This window comes from Trachypithecus francoisi, unplaced genomic scaffold, assembly GCF_009764315.1.
Source record: "Trachypithecus francoisi isolate TF-2019V2 unplaced genomic scaffold, Tfra_2.0 Lachesis_group9, whole genome shotgun sequence".
Classification (NCBI taxonomy): domain Eukaryota; kingdom Metazoa; phylum Chordata; class Mammalia; order Primates; family Cercopithecidae; genus Trachypithecus; species Trachypithecus francoisi.
In genome coordinates, this window is record NW_022681474.1 from 19,502,921 (window position 1) to 19,522,674 (window position 19,754).

The window sequence follows — 19,754 nt, forward strand, 5'->3', positions numbered from 1 at the left end:
TCTGTCTAACTTAAATATAAAAATATAATTAGGATAAAATTAAAAGGATGAAAGTATATGTGCAAACATTAACAAATAGCCTCAATAACCTTATAGCAATTTGAAAAATTAAATTCATAAACACCTTCCCAAAGGAAAAAGAAAAGAAAAAAAACTCCAGGACCAAAAGGCTTTACTAACAAAATTCTATCAAATGTTTATAGCGGAACTAATATCTGTTCCTCACAAACTCTTCCAGAAAATATGACCCTACTATTATTCTAATACTGAAACCATACTAAAACATTATGAAGAAACCACAAAAAAAATTATGCAGGTAAATGCAAAATTCTTAATAAAATATTAGCAAACTGGATCCAGTACTACATCAAAAATATGATTCATCATGACTAAGTAGGGTTTATTCCAGGAATTGCAACATTGATATAATATTCAAAAAAGTAATTAGTATAGTTACCATATTAAAGCATTAAAATGAAAAATAATATAGTCACATCAAAAGATTCAGAAAACACACTTAACAAAATTCAACACCAATGCATAATAAAAATTCTCAGAAATCAGATGTTAAGGAACTTTCTTAACCTGATAATAGGCATCTACAAAAAACTTTAACATCATACTAAATGACAAATGACTAAATACTACACTCCTAACATGTGGAAAAAAGCAAAGATATCCACTTTAACCCTTTTTAGTTAACATTGTACAACAGATCCCAGACAATACAATAAGATAAGAAAAAAAAAGTCACAAATTGAAAGGGGAAAAGTAAAATTGTCTTTTGGACAACATAATTGCATATGGAGAAAATCCTTTAAAAATTCATTTTTGCTAGCGAGACTAATACGTGAATATAGAAGCCACAGGATACAAAGCAATAAACAAAAATATGTATATTTTTATATACTAGCCACAAACAATTGGAAAATGAATTTCAAAAAGACTCACCTGTAATAGCACCAAACCCCACAAATATTTAGGGAAAAATTAACCAACATATGTGTGAGACTTATACACTAAATATTAGAAAACATTGCTGATAAAAACTAAAGAAGACCTGAATAAAAGGAGATACCATATCTGTGCATTGGAAGACTCCATTTTATTAGGATGTCAGTTCTCCCAAAATGAATCAGTGTAATTTCAATCAGCTTTTTTTTTTTTAGAAATTGGCAAGCTGATCCTAATATTTACACAGAAATGTAAAGAATAGTGCAGCCAAATTAACCTAGAAAAAGAGAAACAGAAGTTCAAGAACTTAACACTGCCTGAATTCAATATATACTATAAAGCTACAGCAATCAAAACAGTGTTACTGGTATAATAATAAACATAAACACTACTGAAGAGAGAGTTCAGAAATAGACCACACATACATGATTTTTTAACATAAAGGCATCAAAGAAATTGATGAGGGAAAGGACATTCTTTTCAGTAAATGGTTCTGGGACAACATTATGTCCCCTTGCAAGAAAACAAATAAATCTTGACCCATACCTCACAATCTACACAAAAAGTAACCTTAAATGTTCAAAGACCTAAATGTAAAACTAAAACTATAAAATTTCAGAAAACAGGAGAAAACCTGAGTAAGCAAAGATTCCTTAGGACACAAAAAACATGTCCTCTGCAAGAAAAAACAAAAATGGTAACATCTGTGTTTTGACAGACATAGTTAAGGAAATAAAAATAGAAGCTACAGAATTGGAGAAGATATTTGTTATGCATATTTCTGACAACTTAAATCCAGAAAAGATAAACAACTCTCACAAATAATAATAATACAAATACCCAAATAATAAAAATTGGGCAAGAAATTTATTGGCAGAGAAGATATACAAATTGCCAATAAACACATAAAAAGATACTCAACCTCATTAGTCATCAGGGAAAGGCGAATTAAAAACCATAATACCACTACATGCTCACTAAAATGGCTAGAATTTAAAAGACCAGCAATATCAAGTGTTGGCAAGGATGTGAAATTTCTCAGTTAAACATTAACAGTGACAATGTAAAATGGTAAAAACACTTAAAAAACTTGGAAAATTTGGTATTTTCTCATAAAGTTTAATAAATTTAGGTATTTATCCACAATAAATGAAAACTAAGATCCACACAGATTTGTACATAAATGTTCACTGCGACTTTACTTTGTAATGGTAAAAAACTAGAAATGATTTAAATGTCTACAATAATGTGAATAGATACATATATTGTAGTATATGATATTCTATTATACAAAATATTACTCAACAATAAAAAAAGAGCAAACTACTGATATACAACAAAATATGATGAATTTCAAAACCATCAACACTAAACAAAAGCAGTTCCACCCAAAAGAATTACACTCTTACGATTTTATTTGTGATATACTAGAAAGGGAAAACTTAATCCATAATGAAAAGAAAGCAGATCCATCATCGCCTGAGTTGGGCTTGGAGACTGACGGAAATGTGGCACTAAGAACAACTTAGCATGATGGAAATGTTCTAAGTCTTGATTGTGGGGGTGGTAGTTACACAGTCGATGACTGAGTCGAAACTCAAACTGCCCAATTAAAATTACATACAATAAACTACATGTTTATTGCATGTAAATTATGGCTTCATGAGAAAATTTGTTTGTAAAATTTTTCATGATAAATTAGGAGAAAAAACACAATTCTTTTTTTTTTTTTTTTTTTTGAGACAAAATCGCCCAGGCTGGAGTGCAATGACGCGATCTTGGCTCACTGCAACCTCCGCCTCCCAGGTTCAAGCGATTCTCCTGCCTCAGCCTCCTGAGTAGCTGGGACTACAAGCTTATGCCACCACAGCTGGCTAATTTTTGTATTTTCAGTCGAGACTAGGTTTCACTATGTCAGCCAGGCTGGTCTAAGAACTCCTGACCCCGTGATCCACCTGCTTCGGCCTCCCAAAGTGCTGGGATTACAAGCGTGAGCCACGGCGCCAGGCCAATTTCACATTATTTTAAAAATAACTCAACATAAATCAGTGTTTCAATACTTGTGCTGAAGTCACCACAGGTGAAAAAGGTTAACCTTGACAGGTTTGCTAAAACAAGAAGGATTCAGTAAAAACCAATGATTTTCTCCCTTGTTCTTACTGCATACTATATATACTATATAAGTATTTAATAAAAGTAAATACTTTTTCGAAGTTTGATATCACCACAGAACCAAGCATTTAGAAGTCAAGCATATCCTTACATTTCAGTTATTTCTCTGAGAGACCAAAATATTGATCTCCCTCTCTATAGCTGGACATTTTTTGTTTGTTTTTGTTTTTGAGACGGAGTCTCGTTCTGTCACCCAGGCTGGAGTGCAGTGGTGCCATCTTGGCTCACTGCAAGCTCTGCCTCCCGGGTTCACACCATTCTCCTGCCTCAGCCTCCCGAGTAGCTGGGACTACGGGCGCCCGCCAACATGCCCAGCTAATTTTTTGTATTTTAGTAGAGACGGGGTTTCACCGTGTTAGCCAAGATGGTCTCAATCTCCTGACCTTGTGATCCACCCGTCTCGGCCTCCCAAAGTGCTGGGATTACAGGCGTGAGCCACCGCACCTGGCCGCTGGACATTTTTTTTAAAGCATGCTATCTTCTGATAGGATATAAAATGTTAATTCCCTTCTCCTGAACTCTTAAATTTATATATGCTTTATCTTCCAATTAAGCCACCAGAAACCAGTATTTGCCAGTGTTTTTCAATCACATTTCCCTTGCTACATACTTATTAAAACAATGACAGTTACTCACTTCAATTGTCTTGGCAAGTAACTGTGTGTGAGGAAAATTATACTTGTATACTTCATTAGCGACAGTGTTGACATCAATGGCAGCCACCACTTGTGCAGGTATACAGCTTTCTGTAATGACAAATGGAGTATCTTGAAAAGAAAAGTCCTTAAGTTCATTATAGAAAGAAATCAAAACAGCAGAATTTAGTAATCCATTTTCTTACTTCCTCATGCATTAGCCTGATCTCAGACTGTCAATGGAAGGTCAGGCCCGGGGAAGCCAGGCATGAAGTGAAATATTTGGACGTGGACTTCTGGTTCATCTCTCTAAACAGCATTCCAATGCTAAAGATAAGATTTAACTATTTTAGTGCTTACCTCTTATATTTGCTTTCCTCCCTCATTAAGAGACACATTTATAAGTCAAATAGAAAGTTTTCCTAAGTTAAACCAAAAATTGAAAAGTGAGGCATATACTAAAAGCCCTATGATTTGGAACTTTATATAAATAAATTACCATTTGTTCTGTACCTTCTCACATTAATACAAAGCTGCTTCACAGTACCATTGAAAATGCTTTAAGTTTTTTCTTTTTTTTAGTAACAGCTTTATTGAGATGTAATTCACATTTGACAAAATTCACCCAATTAAAGCTTACATAAGTTTTTAAATGAGATGAACAATTAACTGGCATCCAAATGTAAATGGTTTATTTACCAACATCTTAAATGTTGACAGACCAGGAGAGAATATAAGAAGAATAAGGGAAATAATTATAAAGGAATGTCTTCACTGCCCTTCTGTCTTGCTGGTGAAGAAAAGCATTTTCAAAATGTTTTCAGATTCAGAGAATTCTAGCATATTCTTTAATGTTAGTCAGAACTGGAACTCCACAATTGCAGCCATAGTTGTATTTTAAAATGACCACCCTCTTTCCCCAAACATGCATAAAACCAATTATGTGCATGCCCTGACCCAAGTCAGGAAAAAGTGTGAAGTTTTAAAACTAAAAGCATTTGAGACTTAAGAAAATCATCAGAGAAAACAATACAATATTATATAGTAGTTCCAAGTAGCCATTTCTTTAACACCATTAGCTGGTTAATAGTTAGCTGCTTAGCTTAGCCCAAATATCAAAAAAGAAAAAGAAAAAAAAAAGAATGGTGTGAGGAACTAGGACTCATGCAGCAGACACCTGGCAATAAAAGCAGACCACAGAAGACAAGGCAAGGCGAAAGGTTCACACACACTCAGAAAACAATCATAACCTTCCACTGAGGCCTAGAAGAGATGAAGCCAGGAAGAAAAGAAAGGCACAAATGTCCCCAAGGATTTATACTAAATGGCTGCTAGGCTCAAGACACTCAGCTAGGACCAGTTATCCCCGAGGTATCCTGCTGAAAAGTAAGATTCCCTGTGTGCTGCAAACTTGGTGGTCTAATTAGTAATACCACAGACAGCTGTCTCTTCTGCATTTAAGTGTAGTAACTAGTTACTGGCCTTAGCATAAAATAAATTTAAGGTTATAAATCATATCTGTTAAAGACATCAGATCTTGAAACACAAATCAAGAAGGCTTCTGAACAACAGAAAATACTAATATACAAGGATCAATTTGCAAAATCACAAAACTATCATAATTCAAGTCAAGAATTAAGCTACTACTAATCACTGTAAGAGAGCTGACAATTAAATAAACTTCATTGTACTATTTTACTGTTTTGTTAAATAAGATATGTTCTAATCAGCATGATGTAGCTTGCTTGTATTTCCACTATATATGAAGCAAACTGGGATTGCCTGACGTTGGTTAATAGGACTTTTATCTTTTATTCAGGTTGAGTGAAAATGTACAGTGATGTGCTGAATCTGTACTATAATCAATAATTTTATGTTCTTGTGTTATATGCCTGGAGGTCACAAAAACTGACAAAAATCAACTGCCAAATGAGTGTTTCATACAGTGATCCAAAAACTGATGAACTGAAAGTTCTTTCTCAGGAAAGAATAGATTTTCAAAGCCAATAAGCACATGCACTGCTTGCATGCATTGATGCACATATTTTAGACTATTATAAAATTAGGACTTACTGCATAACTTAAAAAGTTATTTCCATTAAGAGAAATGGATGTACTAACATATTACTGACACTAATTCAACTTGCCTTCTCAAAATAGAATTGGGGGGCAGTTATTGTTTCTAAGGAAAAGGTTAAATTTATAGCTAAGTTTTAAAAAGCAAACCTGTCAATTCTGTCAAAATTTTAACTTGAGCTCCAAAGACAAGTTGTCTTGATATTTCTTAGTATACGGTTTAAATCTATAATCTCCAAAATTCTTTACTTTTAAGTCACATATATAGATTTTGAGAATATATAATTAAAAATGCCAAAGTGAATATAATTCTATGGAATTTTGCCTATGTGAGCTCCATCACTTGAGTGATCCAAGAGTAGTAATTCTCAAAAAGGAGGCAGAATTTGGGAAAGGGATTCGTGAATATCTTCTCATTGAAATAGAGGAAGAGGATGTGTTTTCAGTACTTTGACATATTACTTTGCCTAGACTTTATTCATGATATTTCAGTTATTATTCAGGATTTTGTATTTATTAACAGGAAGCCTGATTAAAAAAAAAAAAAAAAGGTGTGATATCCTACTTAGAGAAACACAATTATTTTATTTTATTTTATTTACTATTGAGAGAGCGTCTCACTCTGTTGCCCAGGCTGGAGTTCAGTGGTGTGATCTTGGCTCACTGCAACCTCCACCTCCCAGGTTCAAGCAATTTGATTCTCCTGCCTCAGTCTCCAGAGTCACAGAAACTACAGGCACCTGCCACCACACCCAGCTAATTTTCATATTTTTAGTAGAAACAGGGTTTCACCATGCTGGCCAGGCTGGTCTCGAACTCCTGACCTCAAGTGATCTGCCTGCCTCAGATTTTCAAAGTGCTGGGATTACAGGCATGAGCCACCATGCTGGGCTGAGAAACACAATACAAATTATTTTAAAAGGTTGTCAGGTTGGCTCTGTAGGGAATACATAAGGACATCACGCTTCCATTTATATGAGGACTAAATTTAAAAGGTAGATTTAGTTATTTCCAGAGAGACTTCTAGGTGAGATGTTAGAAATGTCACTGAGGATACATACATAATTCTTGCTTTCAATATGCTTCTTATCAAAATAGACAAGAAACACACACACACACACACACGAATAGCAATACTTTCCTTTCTTTTTCTGATGATTCTTTCTGGAAAAGCTGTAGGGAAGAACTTTTTGTTCGTAGTAGTGAAAAGCTTTGCAAGTTCACACTTTTCTTGACTTTCCTAACCAAATAAATCAAAAAATTTAACTGTTCTTGTGTAGTTATTAATATGGGGGAAAAATCAATATTTACAAAATGTAAATGCAAATGTAAAAAATGTAATTGTAAAGATATTATGCTAGATAATATAATGCAGTTTGGAGTTTTGAGGAGGACCTTGAGAAAGAAAATTAAGGCATAACCAGTCCACTTTGAAATAAGGAAAGACATTTTTAAAATTCTGTTCCTTCTTTATTATTTATTTTCTAATATATATCTCATATAGGTGAGTAATTACTGAATTACTCATTATACTCATACCTGAGACATTTAATCAGGTATGTTAACACTGACATCTAGTTGTAAGATGAAATATCGGTTGAATATATCCAATGTCCTTTCATTCAAAGTGCTGGCTCAGTTAGGAATAAAAGTACTAAAGAACGTACAGACCTATAAGGATCTGAACTTAAAATTGCTGCCAAATGTTTTATCATTATTAGTAAAGTATACTGCTTGGTTCTTTTTAAAAGTTCTTGCATTTTGCTGGGTGAGGTGGCTCACACCTGTAATCCCAGCACTTTGGGAGGCCAAGGAGGGTGCATAATTTGAGGTCAGGAGTTTGAGATCAGCCTGGCCAACATAGTGAAACCCCATCTCTACCAAAAATACAAAAATTAGCCGGGCATGGTGGCAGGGACCTGTAATCCCAGCTGCTCAGGAGACTGAGGCAGGAGAATCGCTTGAACCCAGGAGGTGGAGGGTGCAGTGAGCCGAGATTGCTCCATTGCACTCCAGCCTAGATGACACAGCGAGACTCCGTCTCGGGGAAGGAAAAAATTTTTTAAAAGTTCTTGAATTTTAAAAATTGCTGATAAATTATTTCCAAGAATAAAATAAAAAATACATTAAAAATATTTTTTAAACATCCAATTTCCTTAGAAAGTTTCCATAGAAGTTCAGCTAATAGTCAAAAAACAAAAAATTTACTTTGTGTCAAGACATATCTTAGATTATTATTGTTACTAATACCTGACTAAATATAAGACACCACCAGCCAAAATATGGATAGGAACTGCTGGAGACCTATGAAATTTATCGGGGGGAACTCCACCCCCGATATTTATTGTGGGTTCTTTTCTATTTCCTAGGCATCTCGGCTGGTTTGAGAAATGAAGGGAAAGAGTATGAGAGAGAAATTTTAAAGCTGGGTATCCGAGGGAGACATCACACGTCGGTAAGTTCTGTGATGCTCCCCGAGCCATAAAACCAGCAAGTTTTTATTAGTGATTTTCAAAAGGGGAGTGAGTGCATGAATAGGGTGTGGGTCACAGAGATCACATGCTTCACAAGGTAATATCACAAAGCAAATGGAGGCAGGGTGAGATCACAGGACCACAGGATGGGGTGAAATTAAAATTGCTAATGAAGTTTCGGGCACACATTGTCATTGATAACATCTTATCAGGAAACAGGGTTTGAGAGCAGACAACCTGTCTGACTAAAATTTATTAGGCGGGAATTTCCTCGTCCTAATAAGCCTGGGAGCGCTACAGTAGACTGAGGCTTATTTCATCCCTTCGGCTTCGACCGTAAAAAGCGGTCACCTTAAGGGGTCCGTCTATAGACCAACAACCCTCAGGGCACATTCTCTTTCTCAGGGATGTTCCTTGCTGAAAAAAATAATTCAGCGATATTTCTCCTATTTGCTTTTGAAAGAAGAGATATATGGCTCTGCTCTGCCTGGCTAACTGGCAGTCAGGCTCCAAGTCGTATCTCCCTTGTTCCCTGAAGATTGCTGTTATCCTGTTCTTTTTTCAAGGTGTCCAGATTTCATATTGTTCAAACACACATGCTCTACAAACAATATGTGCAGTTAACGCAATCATCACAGGGTGGTGAGGTGACATTCATCCTCCTCAGCTTACGAAGATGACTGGATTAAGAGATTAAAGACAGGCATAGGAAATCACAAGGGTATTGATTGGGGAAGTGGTAAGTGTCCATGAAATCTTCACAATTTATGTTCAGAGACTATAGTAAAGACAGGCATAAGAAATTATAAAAGTATTAATTTGGGGAACTAATAAATGTCCATGAAATCTTCACAGTTTATGTTCTTCTGCCATGGCTTCAGCTGGTCCCTCTGTTCGGGGTCCCTGACTTCCCGCAACAGAAATTATCATATCCTCGACACTGTATCTTAGGAGAACTTATTTTTCAACAAAATACCAAAAGACATACCAGAGCCAGAGAAGTGGTGTAAGAGAGAAATATGGCAAATTAATGTAAAAAAAAAAAAAAAGGAGCACACCGAAGGAATTTACATGGAATGGAAAATAAAGATGTCATGTCAGATAATATAATGCAATTTGGAGTTTTGAGGAGGACCTTGAGAAAAAAAATTAAGGCATAAGTAATCTTTCTGGTACGTCTCTAGGAAAGTCTATTTAAAGTCATGTTGATGTCATGAGATAGTTAATACAGCTTCCCCAGCCCCTTAACCCCCAACCTCACACCAGCCCTGAAGCTTTCCTCAGCAGAAGAGAAGAGAAAAAGCAGTTTAGTTATCCACTTTCAGCAGGGGCTACAGAAAGGCCACATAGTCCAGCATTACCCTTAGTCCTGAAGATGCAGGGACCTCAATTTCCAGGGACATAAACTGGTCTCTAAAGAATATAGGTAATGAATGCCTAGGATATAGTAGATGCTCAATAATTATTAAAATTCATATTCACTGCTTGGCATTTATCTGGAATATTACAGATTAAATAGATTAAATAATAGTGATAATGATTATTCTAATTAGAATTTAAAAATCAAAATTAAAACAAGCATTATCATTATTAAGATTAGAAAATTAGACCAGTGAGAAAAGCTTAAGACTCGTACTGTTCATCTGGGAGATGAATTGCAGGAGAAATATTTTTGAAAGAGTTTCGAGTAATGTAGGAAGAGATCTTCACAAATGACAAAAACTAGCTGATTCTAATCTCTACTAAAAAAAAAAAAAAAAGGGAAAAACAGAAAATGGGCTAAAATTTAATCCCACTGATGGGAAAAGCTTTCCTGACCTTGCTATCAAACCCTAGAATGAAAGAGAGAAATCGGAGGTACTGGGGAAAGGATTTTCTTAAGACAGGGCAAAAACATTTTCTTCCCAGGATATTTATTACTCGTTTTATCCAATGTGCAGGAAGATAGTCCCACTAAAGCAAACCTCTAAAGATACTTTCTACCCCTAATACTCTATGAGCATTTAGGTAAGAAGGGTAGGTCTTCAGATCATCTTTTACTATCTGCCATTATTGACAAAGATCTTGGCCTTTTCACCCTAATTCACTGGTTAGAAACTAAAGAACTGATTCAAGAGAAGTGCTCTTTTATGGTTATGTTTGTGTATTAATTTGCCTTTCCTAGATACTATGTTTAAAATAACTACTAAGGAATAAAAGTAGTAAGTCTCTAAGTAAACTATGACAAACAGTATAAATTTTCTCTTTCTTCCGGGTGCGGTGGCTCACGCCTTTAATCCTAGCACTTTGGGAGGCTGAGGCGGGTGGATCACCTGAGGTCAGGAGTTCGAGACCAGCCTGGCCAACATGGCAAAACCCTGTCTCTAATAAAAATATAAAACTCAGCCAGGCATGGTGGTAGGCACCTGTAATCCCAGCTACTCGGGGGCCTGAGGAAGAAGAATCGCTTGAACCCACGGGGTGGAGGTTGCAGTGAGCTGAGATCACACCACTTCACTCCAGCCTGGGCAAAAGAGCAAAACTCTGTCTCAAAAGAAAAAAAAAAAAAAAACTCTTTCCATATTCAGTGCAGAGAAAACCTGATTTGTGGGAATCAAGATGAAGTAACATTGCATTAATGCTTAATTTTTTCCTTCTACTTATAACCGTCTATTAGGAGAGAAACTAATCTTTCCCAGACAAAGCTGGACCTTAGGTGAAATAGCACCATGCCTTTTTTTATGATAATCAATCTTCAATTCCCTTGTCCCTCTTCCCATTTCAAACTACCTAGCAATATGCTAAACTCAACACTAAGCAAATTTTCCCAGCACTGTTTATTAAATAGGGAATCCTTTCCCCATTTCTTGTTTTTGTCAGGTTTGTCAAAGATCAGATGGCTGTAGATGTGTGGTATTATTTCTGAGGACTCTGTTCTGTTCCATTGGTCTATTTCTCTGTTGTGGTACCAGTACCATGCTGTTTTGGTTACTGTAGCCTTGTAGTATAGTTTGAAGTCAGGTAGCGTGAGGCCTCAAGCTTTGTCCTTTAGACCTAGGATTGTCTTGGCAATGCGGGCTCTTTTTTGGTTCCATATGAACTTTAGAGCCGTTTTTTCCAATTCTGTGAAGAAAGTCATTGGTAGCTTGATGGGGATGGCATTGAATCTATAAATCACCTTGGGCAGTATGGCCATTTTCACGATATTGATTCTTCCTATCCATGAGCATGGTATGTTCTTCCATTTGTTTGTGTCCTCTTTGATTTCACTGAGCAGTGGTTTGTAGTTCTCCTTGAAGAGGTCCTTTACATCCCTTGTAAGCTGGATTCCTAGGTATTTTATTCTCTTTGAAGCAATTGTGAATGGAAGTTGATTCCTGATTTGGCTCTCTGCTTGTCTGTTACTGGTGTATAAGAATGCTTGTGATTTTTGCACATTAATTTTGTATCCTGAGACTTTGCTGAAGTTGCTTATCAGCTTAAGGAGATTTTGGGCTGAGACAATGGGGTTTTCTAAATATACAATCATGTCATCTGCAAACAGGGACAATTTGACTTCTTCTTTTCCTAACTGGAAAGCTGAAACTGGATCCTTTCCTTACCCCTTATACGAAAATTAATTCAAGATGGATTAGAGACTTAAATCTTAGACCTAATACCATAAAAACCCTAGAAGAAAATCTAGGTAGTACCATTCAGGACATAGGCATGGGCAAGGACTTCATGTCTAAAACACCAAAAGCAACGGCAGCAAAAGCCAAAATTGACAAATGGGATCTAATTAAACTAAAGAGCTTCTGCACAGCAAAAGAAACTACCATCAGAGTGAACAGGCAACCTACAGAATGGGAGAACATTTTTGCAACCTACTCATCTGACAAAGGGCTAATATCCAGAATCTACAAAGAACTCAAACAAATTTACAAGAAAAAAACAAACAACCCCATCAAAAAGTGGGGAAAGGATATGAACAGACATTTCTCAAAAGAAGACATCCATACAGCCAACAGACACATGAAAAAATGCTCGTCATCACTCGCCATCAGAGAAATGCAAATCAAAACCACAATGAGATACCATCTCACACCAGTTAGAATGGCAATCATTAAGAAGTCAGGAAACAATAGATGTTGGAGAGGATGTGGAGAAATAGGAACACTTTCACACTGTTGGTGGGATTGTAAACTAGTTCAACCATTATGGAAAACAGTATGGCGATTCCTCAAGGATCTAGAACTAGATGTACCATATGACCCAGCCATCCCACTACTGGGTATATACCCAAAGGATTATAAATTACTCTACTACAAAGACACATGCACATGTATGTTTATTGCGGCACTATTCACAATAGCAAAGACTTGGAATCAACCCAAATGTCCATCTGTGACAGACTGGATTAAGAAAATGTGGCACATATACACCATGGAATACTATGCAGCCATCAAAAAGGATGAGTTTGCGTCCTTTGTAGGGACATGGATGCAGCTGGAAACCATCATTCTTAGCAAACTATCACAAGAACAGAAAACCAAACACTGCATGTTCTCACTCATAGGTGGGAACTGAACAATGAGATCACTTGGACTCGGGAAGGGGAACATCACACACTGGGGCCTATCAGGGGGAGGGGGGAGGAGGGAGGGATTGCATTGGGGAGTTATACATGATATAAACGTTATGCACATGTACCCTAGAACTTAAAGTATAATAAAATAAATAAATAAATAAATAAACAAAACACTAAGCAAATGAGTACTTAAGAAACAGTATGAAAGGTGGACAGCAAACAACATCTTTTTCCTATTATAGAACTCAAGGAACTTCACAATTTCTCCTTAGCGCTCAGTCTCTTTGAAGTAAACTTTACATCAAATTAAATTTTGCTAATGAAATTTTACTAATATGTTTTACTAATGATGCAAAAATATGATTTCTAGTTATACTATCTCTGCAAAAATTATCTGCATATCCCAACATTTATTTCTTCTTCCTCTTCAATAACCAAACATCAAATTTATTCACTGTGGCAATGCACCCTGCTAAAAGGATATCTGCCACCCCTCTACAGCTAGACGCAGCCATGAACTAAGGTCAGACTAATGAGACAGAATAAGTGCATCAGACTCTCGGAGAGTGTTCTATAAAGGAAGAGAGTGGTAGTTCCCTGTGCCTTCTGGCCTTTCCACTGGAGGTTTGGAAAGCAGATGTAATGACTTGAGCTTCATTTGCCATGATGGACCATGAAGGCTGATCTGTGCACTCTCATCACACTCCAGTTCACTCTTCTGTCACATTTTTCCCAGGACAGTGGCTCTCTCACTAGACTGGTCGATCATCTCAGTGCTGACACCATGTCTCATTCATATGGGTACCCTCAGCACCCAGGCATTGCAGTAATTGGCACAGAATAGGCCCTCAATAAACGTCTACTGACTGAATACATACAAGAGAATGAGTGAATTACACTTCCTAAAATCAACTCCTAATTATTATTGATTACCCTCCTTCTTGTCCTGTTTCTGAGAATACTGTTAGCTTAAAAAGTATTTAATAAGTCTGATCTTACATGACTATCTCAATGCTCATTTTTAAGTAACTGTTTGACATTTAGGTCAAATTTTTTACCATGGAAACACCTACAATGAAGTTCCCAGGATAACCTACAAAATTCTTTTTATCTTACAAATATCTTAAATATGGCTCCAATAGTGCTACTGTCAGGCAGTAAGCAAATATCTGTAAGATTACCTATCATGTAAAGCACTCTACTGAGGATACAAAATGAGTGGACATTTGTTTTCTGTTTCACAAGCATCTGGCCCTCCTTTTCTGGCAATAGTCCCAAATTTTCTTTGGGGGAATCTTACTTCACTCATACTCTGTTGAAGTGGTTCCAACGGGCATCAAATCCCCCTCTCCTAGCTTCTAGAAGTCTTGGTCAAGTGTCTGAGCCAGTAAGACTAGCTAGACAGGTTTCAGGATGGGCAGGCAACTCAAAACAAGCCAATTACGCACAATAAGAGGGGACTGCTGGCTTTTTCTTTTGTAACTATTAATAGCAAGAGTTGCTTGATCTTTCTTACCAGGTTTAACCTTGGATGGATATAAGTTCAGCGGCTACTACAGCCATTTTGATGCAATCAGGGGAGAACATATATAAAAATGCACCCAACCTAGAAGAAACAAAGCTGAGGTACACAAAGAAAAAACTGGTTTCTGGTGACATGATTTGAGTCCCTGCTTCAAGCTCTACCCCTAACTGGGCCTACATTTGGACTTGGTCAATTAAATGAGTCCATATTTACAACTTTTAGGAAATCAGTCTGAGCTAAGTTTCTGTCACTCGCAAATAACACTTCTAAGTGGCATTCAAGTGAACACACACGAGTATGCCATTTGTTCCTATGAGGAGAAGCATTTCAAATTCCAAACTGGCAAACAGAGCAATATGAATGCAAAAGTCCCGTAAGTAAGTAAGTAACCATGCATCTACAAAATAGAAGCATTCTTCTTGATAAAACTGTCCTAAATTGAAGAAAGAAGGTCAAGTGTCTTCAATTTGGGGAGTGAAGATCTTAGGGTAATACCCAATTACCTATTTCTACATATGGATACTAAATACAACAAATACAGAGAGAGAGCTACTTATAAACTATAGTTCTCATGCCTTTTAAGGAGCACAGAATATTTTCAGTTGCCTAGTCTCACCAATTCTTACAAAGTTCAAGTCCTGAAGGTAAAACAGTTAAAACAGAAATTTCATTACAAGCAATTCAAAAACGCTGAATTTTAAATGATCGATAAACATATAAAAGATGCTTAACCTCACCAATAATGACAGAAATCCACATTAATCAGTTTTACCTAGCAGACTGGCAAAGATTGAATAAATGAACACTGTATAATGCCAGCAAGGATTTAAGAAAATGTGCTCTCCCTCATGTCATTTGTAGTATAAATTGATATAATTCTTTTGATTATTAGACCTAATTATACTACATCTGGAAATGTTTGCTAAGAAAAAAATGTAGACAAGTATGTAAAGATACAAGTGTAAGATTACATACATGTATGAAAATAGAGATGTTACAAAGATAACATCCGTATTTACTGTCACAAAGCGATATCCATATTATTTACTACATAGAGCAATTACGGAATATCTTGTTGAGTAAAAATTCAAGTTTTTAAAAGTGTATGTGTATGTGTGCACCTTAAGACAGAGAATGGCAATTATCAACAGAGGCTATCTCCTGGTGGTGAGATTTGGAGGTAATTCTTACTTCTTCCTTTAAACTCTTTTGAATAATTTGATTTTTTTTTTACAATGAGAATATACTATTATTTTATTTATATATTTACTTATTTTTTTGAGATGGACTCTTGCTCTGTTGCCCAGGCTGGAGTGCCATGACACGATCTCGGCTCACTGCAACCTCTACCTCCCGGGTTCAAGCGATTCTTCTGCCTCAGCTTCCTGTACTACAGGCATGTGCCAGCATGCCCGGCTAATTTTTGTATTTTTAGTAAGAGACAGGGTTTCACCATATTGGCCAGGCTGGTCTCGAACTCCTGACCTCGTGATCTACCCACCTCAGCCTCCCAAAGTGCTGGGATTACAGGCATGAGCCACTGTGCCCAGTAAGAATGTGCTATTTTTATAATTGGCAAAAAGCAAACCAAAAAAAATGATTTTTATCAAACAAAAGAATTCAATACTGCTCTTGGTTTTGACCCTGAAAAACAACAAAAGGAAAGTAACAAGGATGACAAGAAAGGTTTGGCTCTTTTCTCAAAGCATGCCAATTGCGCTGTGACCCGTCACAGGCACATACACACCAGTAAACAATTATAACTTGTTATAATTACAACAATTATAACTCAGTGCATTATTTTATCTGCCAACTCAATGACAATCAAAAGAAAAAATAAAAATTAAACTACTTTATGAAAGTCTTTTAAAGATCAGCAAGTAGCTAGCATACGACCAAAAAATGCAGGGCTGAAAGTAACCTATTCACACGCTTATAGAAGTCGAAAGATATAAACTACTTAAAAAGTCAAGAAATTAAAGAAACACATATGATCCAGTCAATTACACGTGTGAACAACAAAGACTTTGATTTTGTTTTACACAAATTTGTTTTCAGTGAATGACCACTCATGAATGGTTTCTTACTATAAAATGTTTACAGTCCTCTTTACTGATGCTTTCTCATAACTTATAAGCTGGTCATTTTTGACATATTTAAGGAAAAGTCAATGAAAAAATCAAAAGTGATATAAATGTTAGTACTCTATATCTAGTTAACTGAATTTTTTAAGACTTGTAAAAATATAATTATTTTAATAATATTTTATAACATGTATAATATATATATAATAATTAACTCACAAAAATCCCTAAAATTAGCCTAAGAAAATCCTCTCTAAATTTGTCTTGCCATTCTGAGCCTTCTTTGCTTTATAGTTAACCCTCCTTGAAAGCTTATCCTTTTCATCATTATTGACTCAATAAAATTTCAAATCTTATCCTGCAAAACACTAGCAGTATAATTTCTGCTACAGATACCTCTAAAAGAAGAGTTAAGTTTTACAATTTTGCAGTAGGCCAGAAAGTATAGGCTTGTCCTAAGACCTATGGACTTCAACTGCCTCACTCATTTCCCCTTTCCAAGTATCCTCCTAAGATTATCATTCTCTACAAATCTTTTTCCACTAAGCCACACAGTATTCAACATTAGGCATTATTATTTTATTTTTTATCAAAGTTGTCTTAGGGACATTCTTATGGAATGTTTTATTTTGTGTGTGTGTATTCACACATCCTGATGAAGATTTAGAATATGGATATCTGTTTGTGTATTTATCTCTTTCTCTGCTAGAATTCTGTATTTAAATCCTAGCTTGGCTATTTCCAGTTGTGTGATTTAGGCAAATTTATTTGTCTTTAAGCTTCAGTATCTTCACCTATTCAGAGGATAATAAAGTACCCATGCCAAAGGATTTTCTAAGGATTAAATGAGATAATAACTATAATGTACTTGATTAGTGTCTGGCATATAATAAATGTTTGCCATTATTATTATTGAAAGTGCAAAGACTTTTTAAAAATGAGAATATCAAATGCTAGAAAGGACCAGGTTTGATTTAAAACTCGTCAATGCAGCACTTCTCAAAAGAAGACATTTATGCAGCCAACAGACACATGAAAAAGTGCTCATCATCACTGGCCATCAGAGAAATGCAAATCAAAACCACAATGAGCTACCATCTCACACCAGTTAGAATGGTGATCATTAAAAAGTCAGGAAACAATGGGTGCTGGAGAGGATGTGGAGAAATAGGAACACGTTTACACTGCTGGTGGGACTGTAAACTAGTTCAACCATTGTGGAAGACAGTGTGGCGATTCCTCAAGGATCTAGAATTAGAAATACCATTTGACCCAGCCATCCCATTACTGAGCATATACCCAAAGGATTATAAATCATGCTGTCATAAAGACACACACACACTTATGTTTACTGCGGCACTATTCACAATAGCAAAGACTTGGAACCAATCCAAATGTCCATCAGTGACAGACTGGATTAAGAAAATGTGACACATATATGCCATGGAGTACTATGCAGCCATAAAAAAGGATGAGTTCCTGTCCTTTGTAGGGACATGGATGCAGCTGGAAACCATCATTCTCAGCAAACTATCACAAGGACAGAAAACCAAACACTGCATGTTCTCACTCATAGGTGGGAACTGAACAATGAGAACAGTTGGACACAGGGTGGGGAACATCACATTCTGGGGCCTGTCATGGGGTGGGGAGCTGGGGGAGGGACAGCATTAGGAGATATACCTAATGTAAACAATGAGTTAATGGGTGCAGCACACCAACATGGCACATGTATACATATGTAACAAACCTGCATGCTGTGCACATGTACCCTAGAACTTAAAGTATAATAAATAAACAAATAAATAAAAATCATCAATGCAGATGTGAGCATTAATTAACACTCAGTATTTCAAGGAATATTTAACAGTATACATGTAAAACCTTAAAAATTACTTTGGATTTTTTAGTTTTACATTTTGGCACATTTCTTAAGGTGTGACAGGCAAAATAATAATCCCCAAAGATGTCCACATCCTAATCCCTGAAACCTGTGAAAATGTTACCTTACATGGGAATCGGGATTTTGCAGGTATGATTAAACTTGAGATGAGGAGATTATCCTGAATCATGCAGGTGGGCTCAGTATAATCACAAGAAGGACTGAGGAAGGTTAAAATCAGAGAAGGGGATTTGGAGACGGAGTAGAGGTCAAAGAGAAGGCTTTGGGATGCTACACTTCTGGCTTCAAAGACAGAAAAAGGGATAATGAGCCATGTCGTATGGGCAGACCCTAGAAGCTAGAAAAGCCAAGCAAATGAATTCTCCCCTAGAACCTCCAGAAGGAATGCAGCCCTGTCAATACCTTGATTTTAAGACTTCTGACCTCCAGAATTACAAGATAATAAATCTGTGTTGCTTTAAGCCACTAAGTTAATGATTATTTGTTACAGCAGCAATAGGAAACTCATACATGTATAAGATAATAATTAGAGATGTAAAGAAAATATTTATATATAGGATAAGTGATGTCATTTTATTTACAATAGTACAAAATTACGAATGATCTAAATGTCCCAGTATAGATGATTAGTTTGAACAAATATGGTACTTCCATAAAGTGGAGCATCATACAACCATTAAAAACCAAGTTTGTAAATTCTACATTTAATGGCAAGGGAAAATATTCAAGATATTCTAAGTAAAGAAAGAAAGCTATAATTTATTTTAATGTTCATGGTCACATTAGAATAAAGATTAAAAATATAATCTAAGTGTTCACCAGTGTTTCTCTCTGCATTAGCATCATTAGTGATTTTTTAAAAATTTTCTTCTCTATTTGTATAGCATTGGTATTGCCCGGTAGAGCATAATCTCTGGAAAAAGGAACATGACTGTCTCATTCAATGCTGTATCCTCACCATACAACACAGTAAGCAACAAAGAAAAATCACTCCATAGTTAGGTACTGAATAAATGAATATTTTCAGTGTGTCCCAATTTTTTAACAAATGTATTACTAATATTGCTAAAAGTAAAAAACAAGAAATGCACATAATAATTTTTAAATATTAAACTTTACTAGTAATCAAAAATTAAGATACAATTTCACCTAGTAAATTATATAGGTTAACATATTATATTGGCATATTTATGGTCACAAAGACATTATTGAATATAAACTATTATGTCCTTTTAAAAAAATAGTTTGACAATATCATCAACAACCTTTAAAGGAGTAATGTTCATGTACTATAGCTTATTCATTACTTCAACAAATATTTGTTGAGCATTCACTATATAATTGTGCTTTTAGGTCCAAGGATACAATGGTGAACAAAATGT

General features: G+C 35.8%; 1 protein-coding gene across 5 annotated transcripts in view; it reads right to left on the bottom strand.

Annotated features, from left to right (window-relative positions):
• The window catches only part of TRDMT1 (tRNA aspartic acid methyltransferase 1), a 66,628-nt gene that overhangs the window by 31,284 nt on the left and 15,590 nt on the right, over positions 1–19,754 (bottom strand). For 2 of the 5 annotated variants that reach the window (XM_033208616.1, XM_033208615.1), the window contains exon 2: positions 3,763–3,872. The exons of 1 other annotated variant lie outside the window; for it this stretch is intronic. In XM_033208616.1, coding sequence (XP_033064507.1) covers positions 3,763–3,872 — 110 coding nt within the window. Of the gene's footprint in view, positions 1–1,078; positions 1,197–3,762; positions 3,873–3,967; positions 4,089–19,754 lie in introns of those variants that run through there. 2 more of the 5 variants (XM_033208617.1, XM_033208618.1) reach the window with 2 other exon arrangements.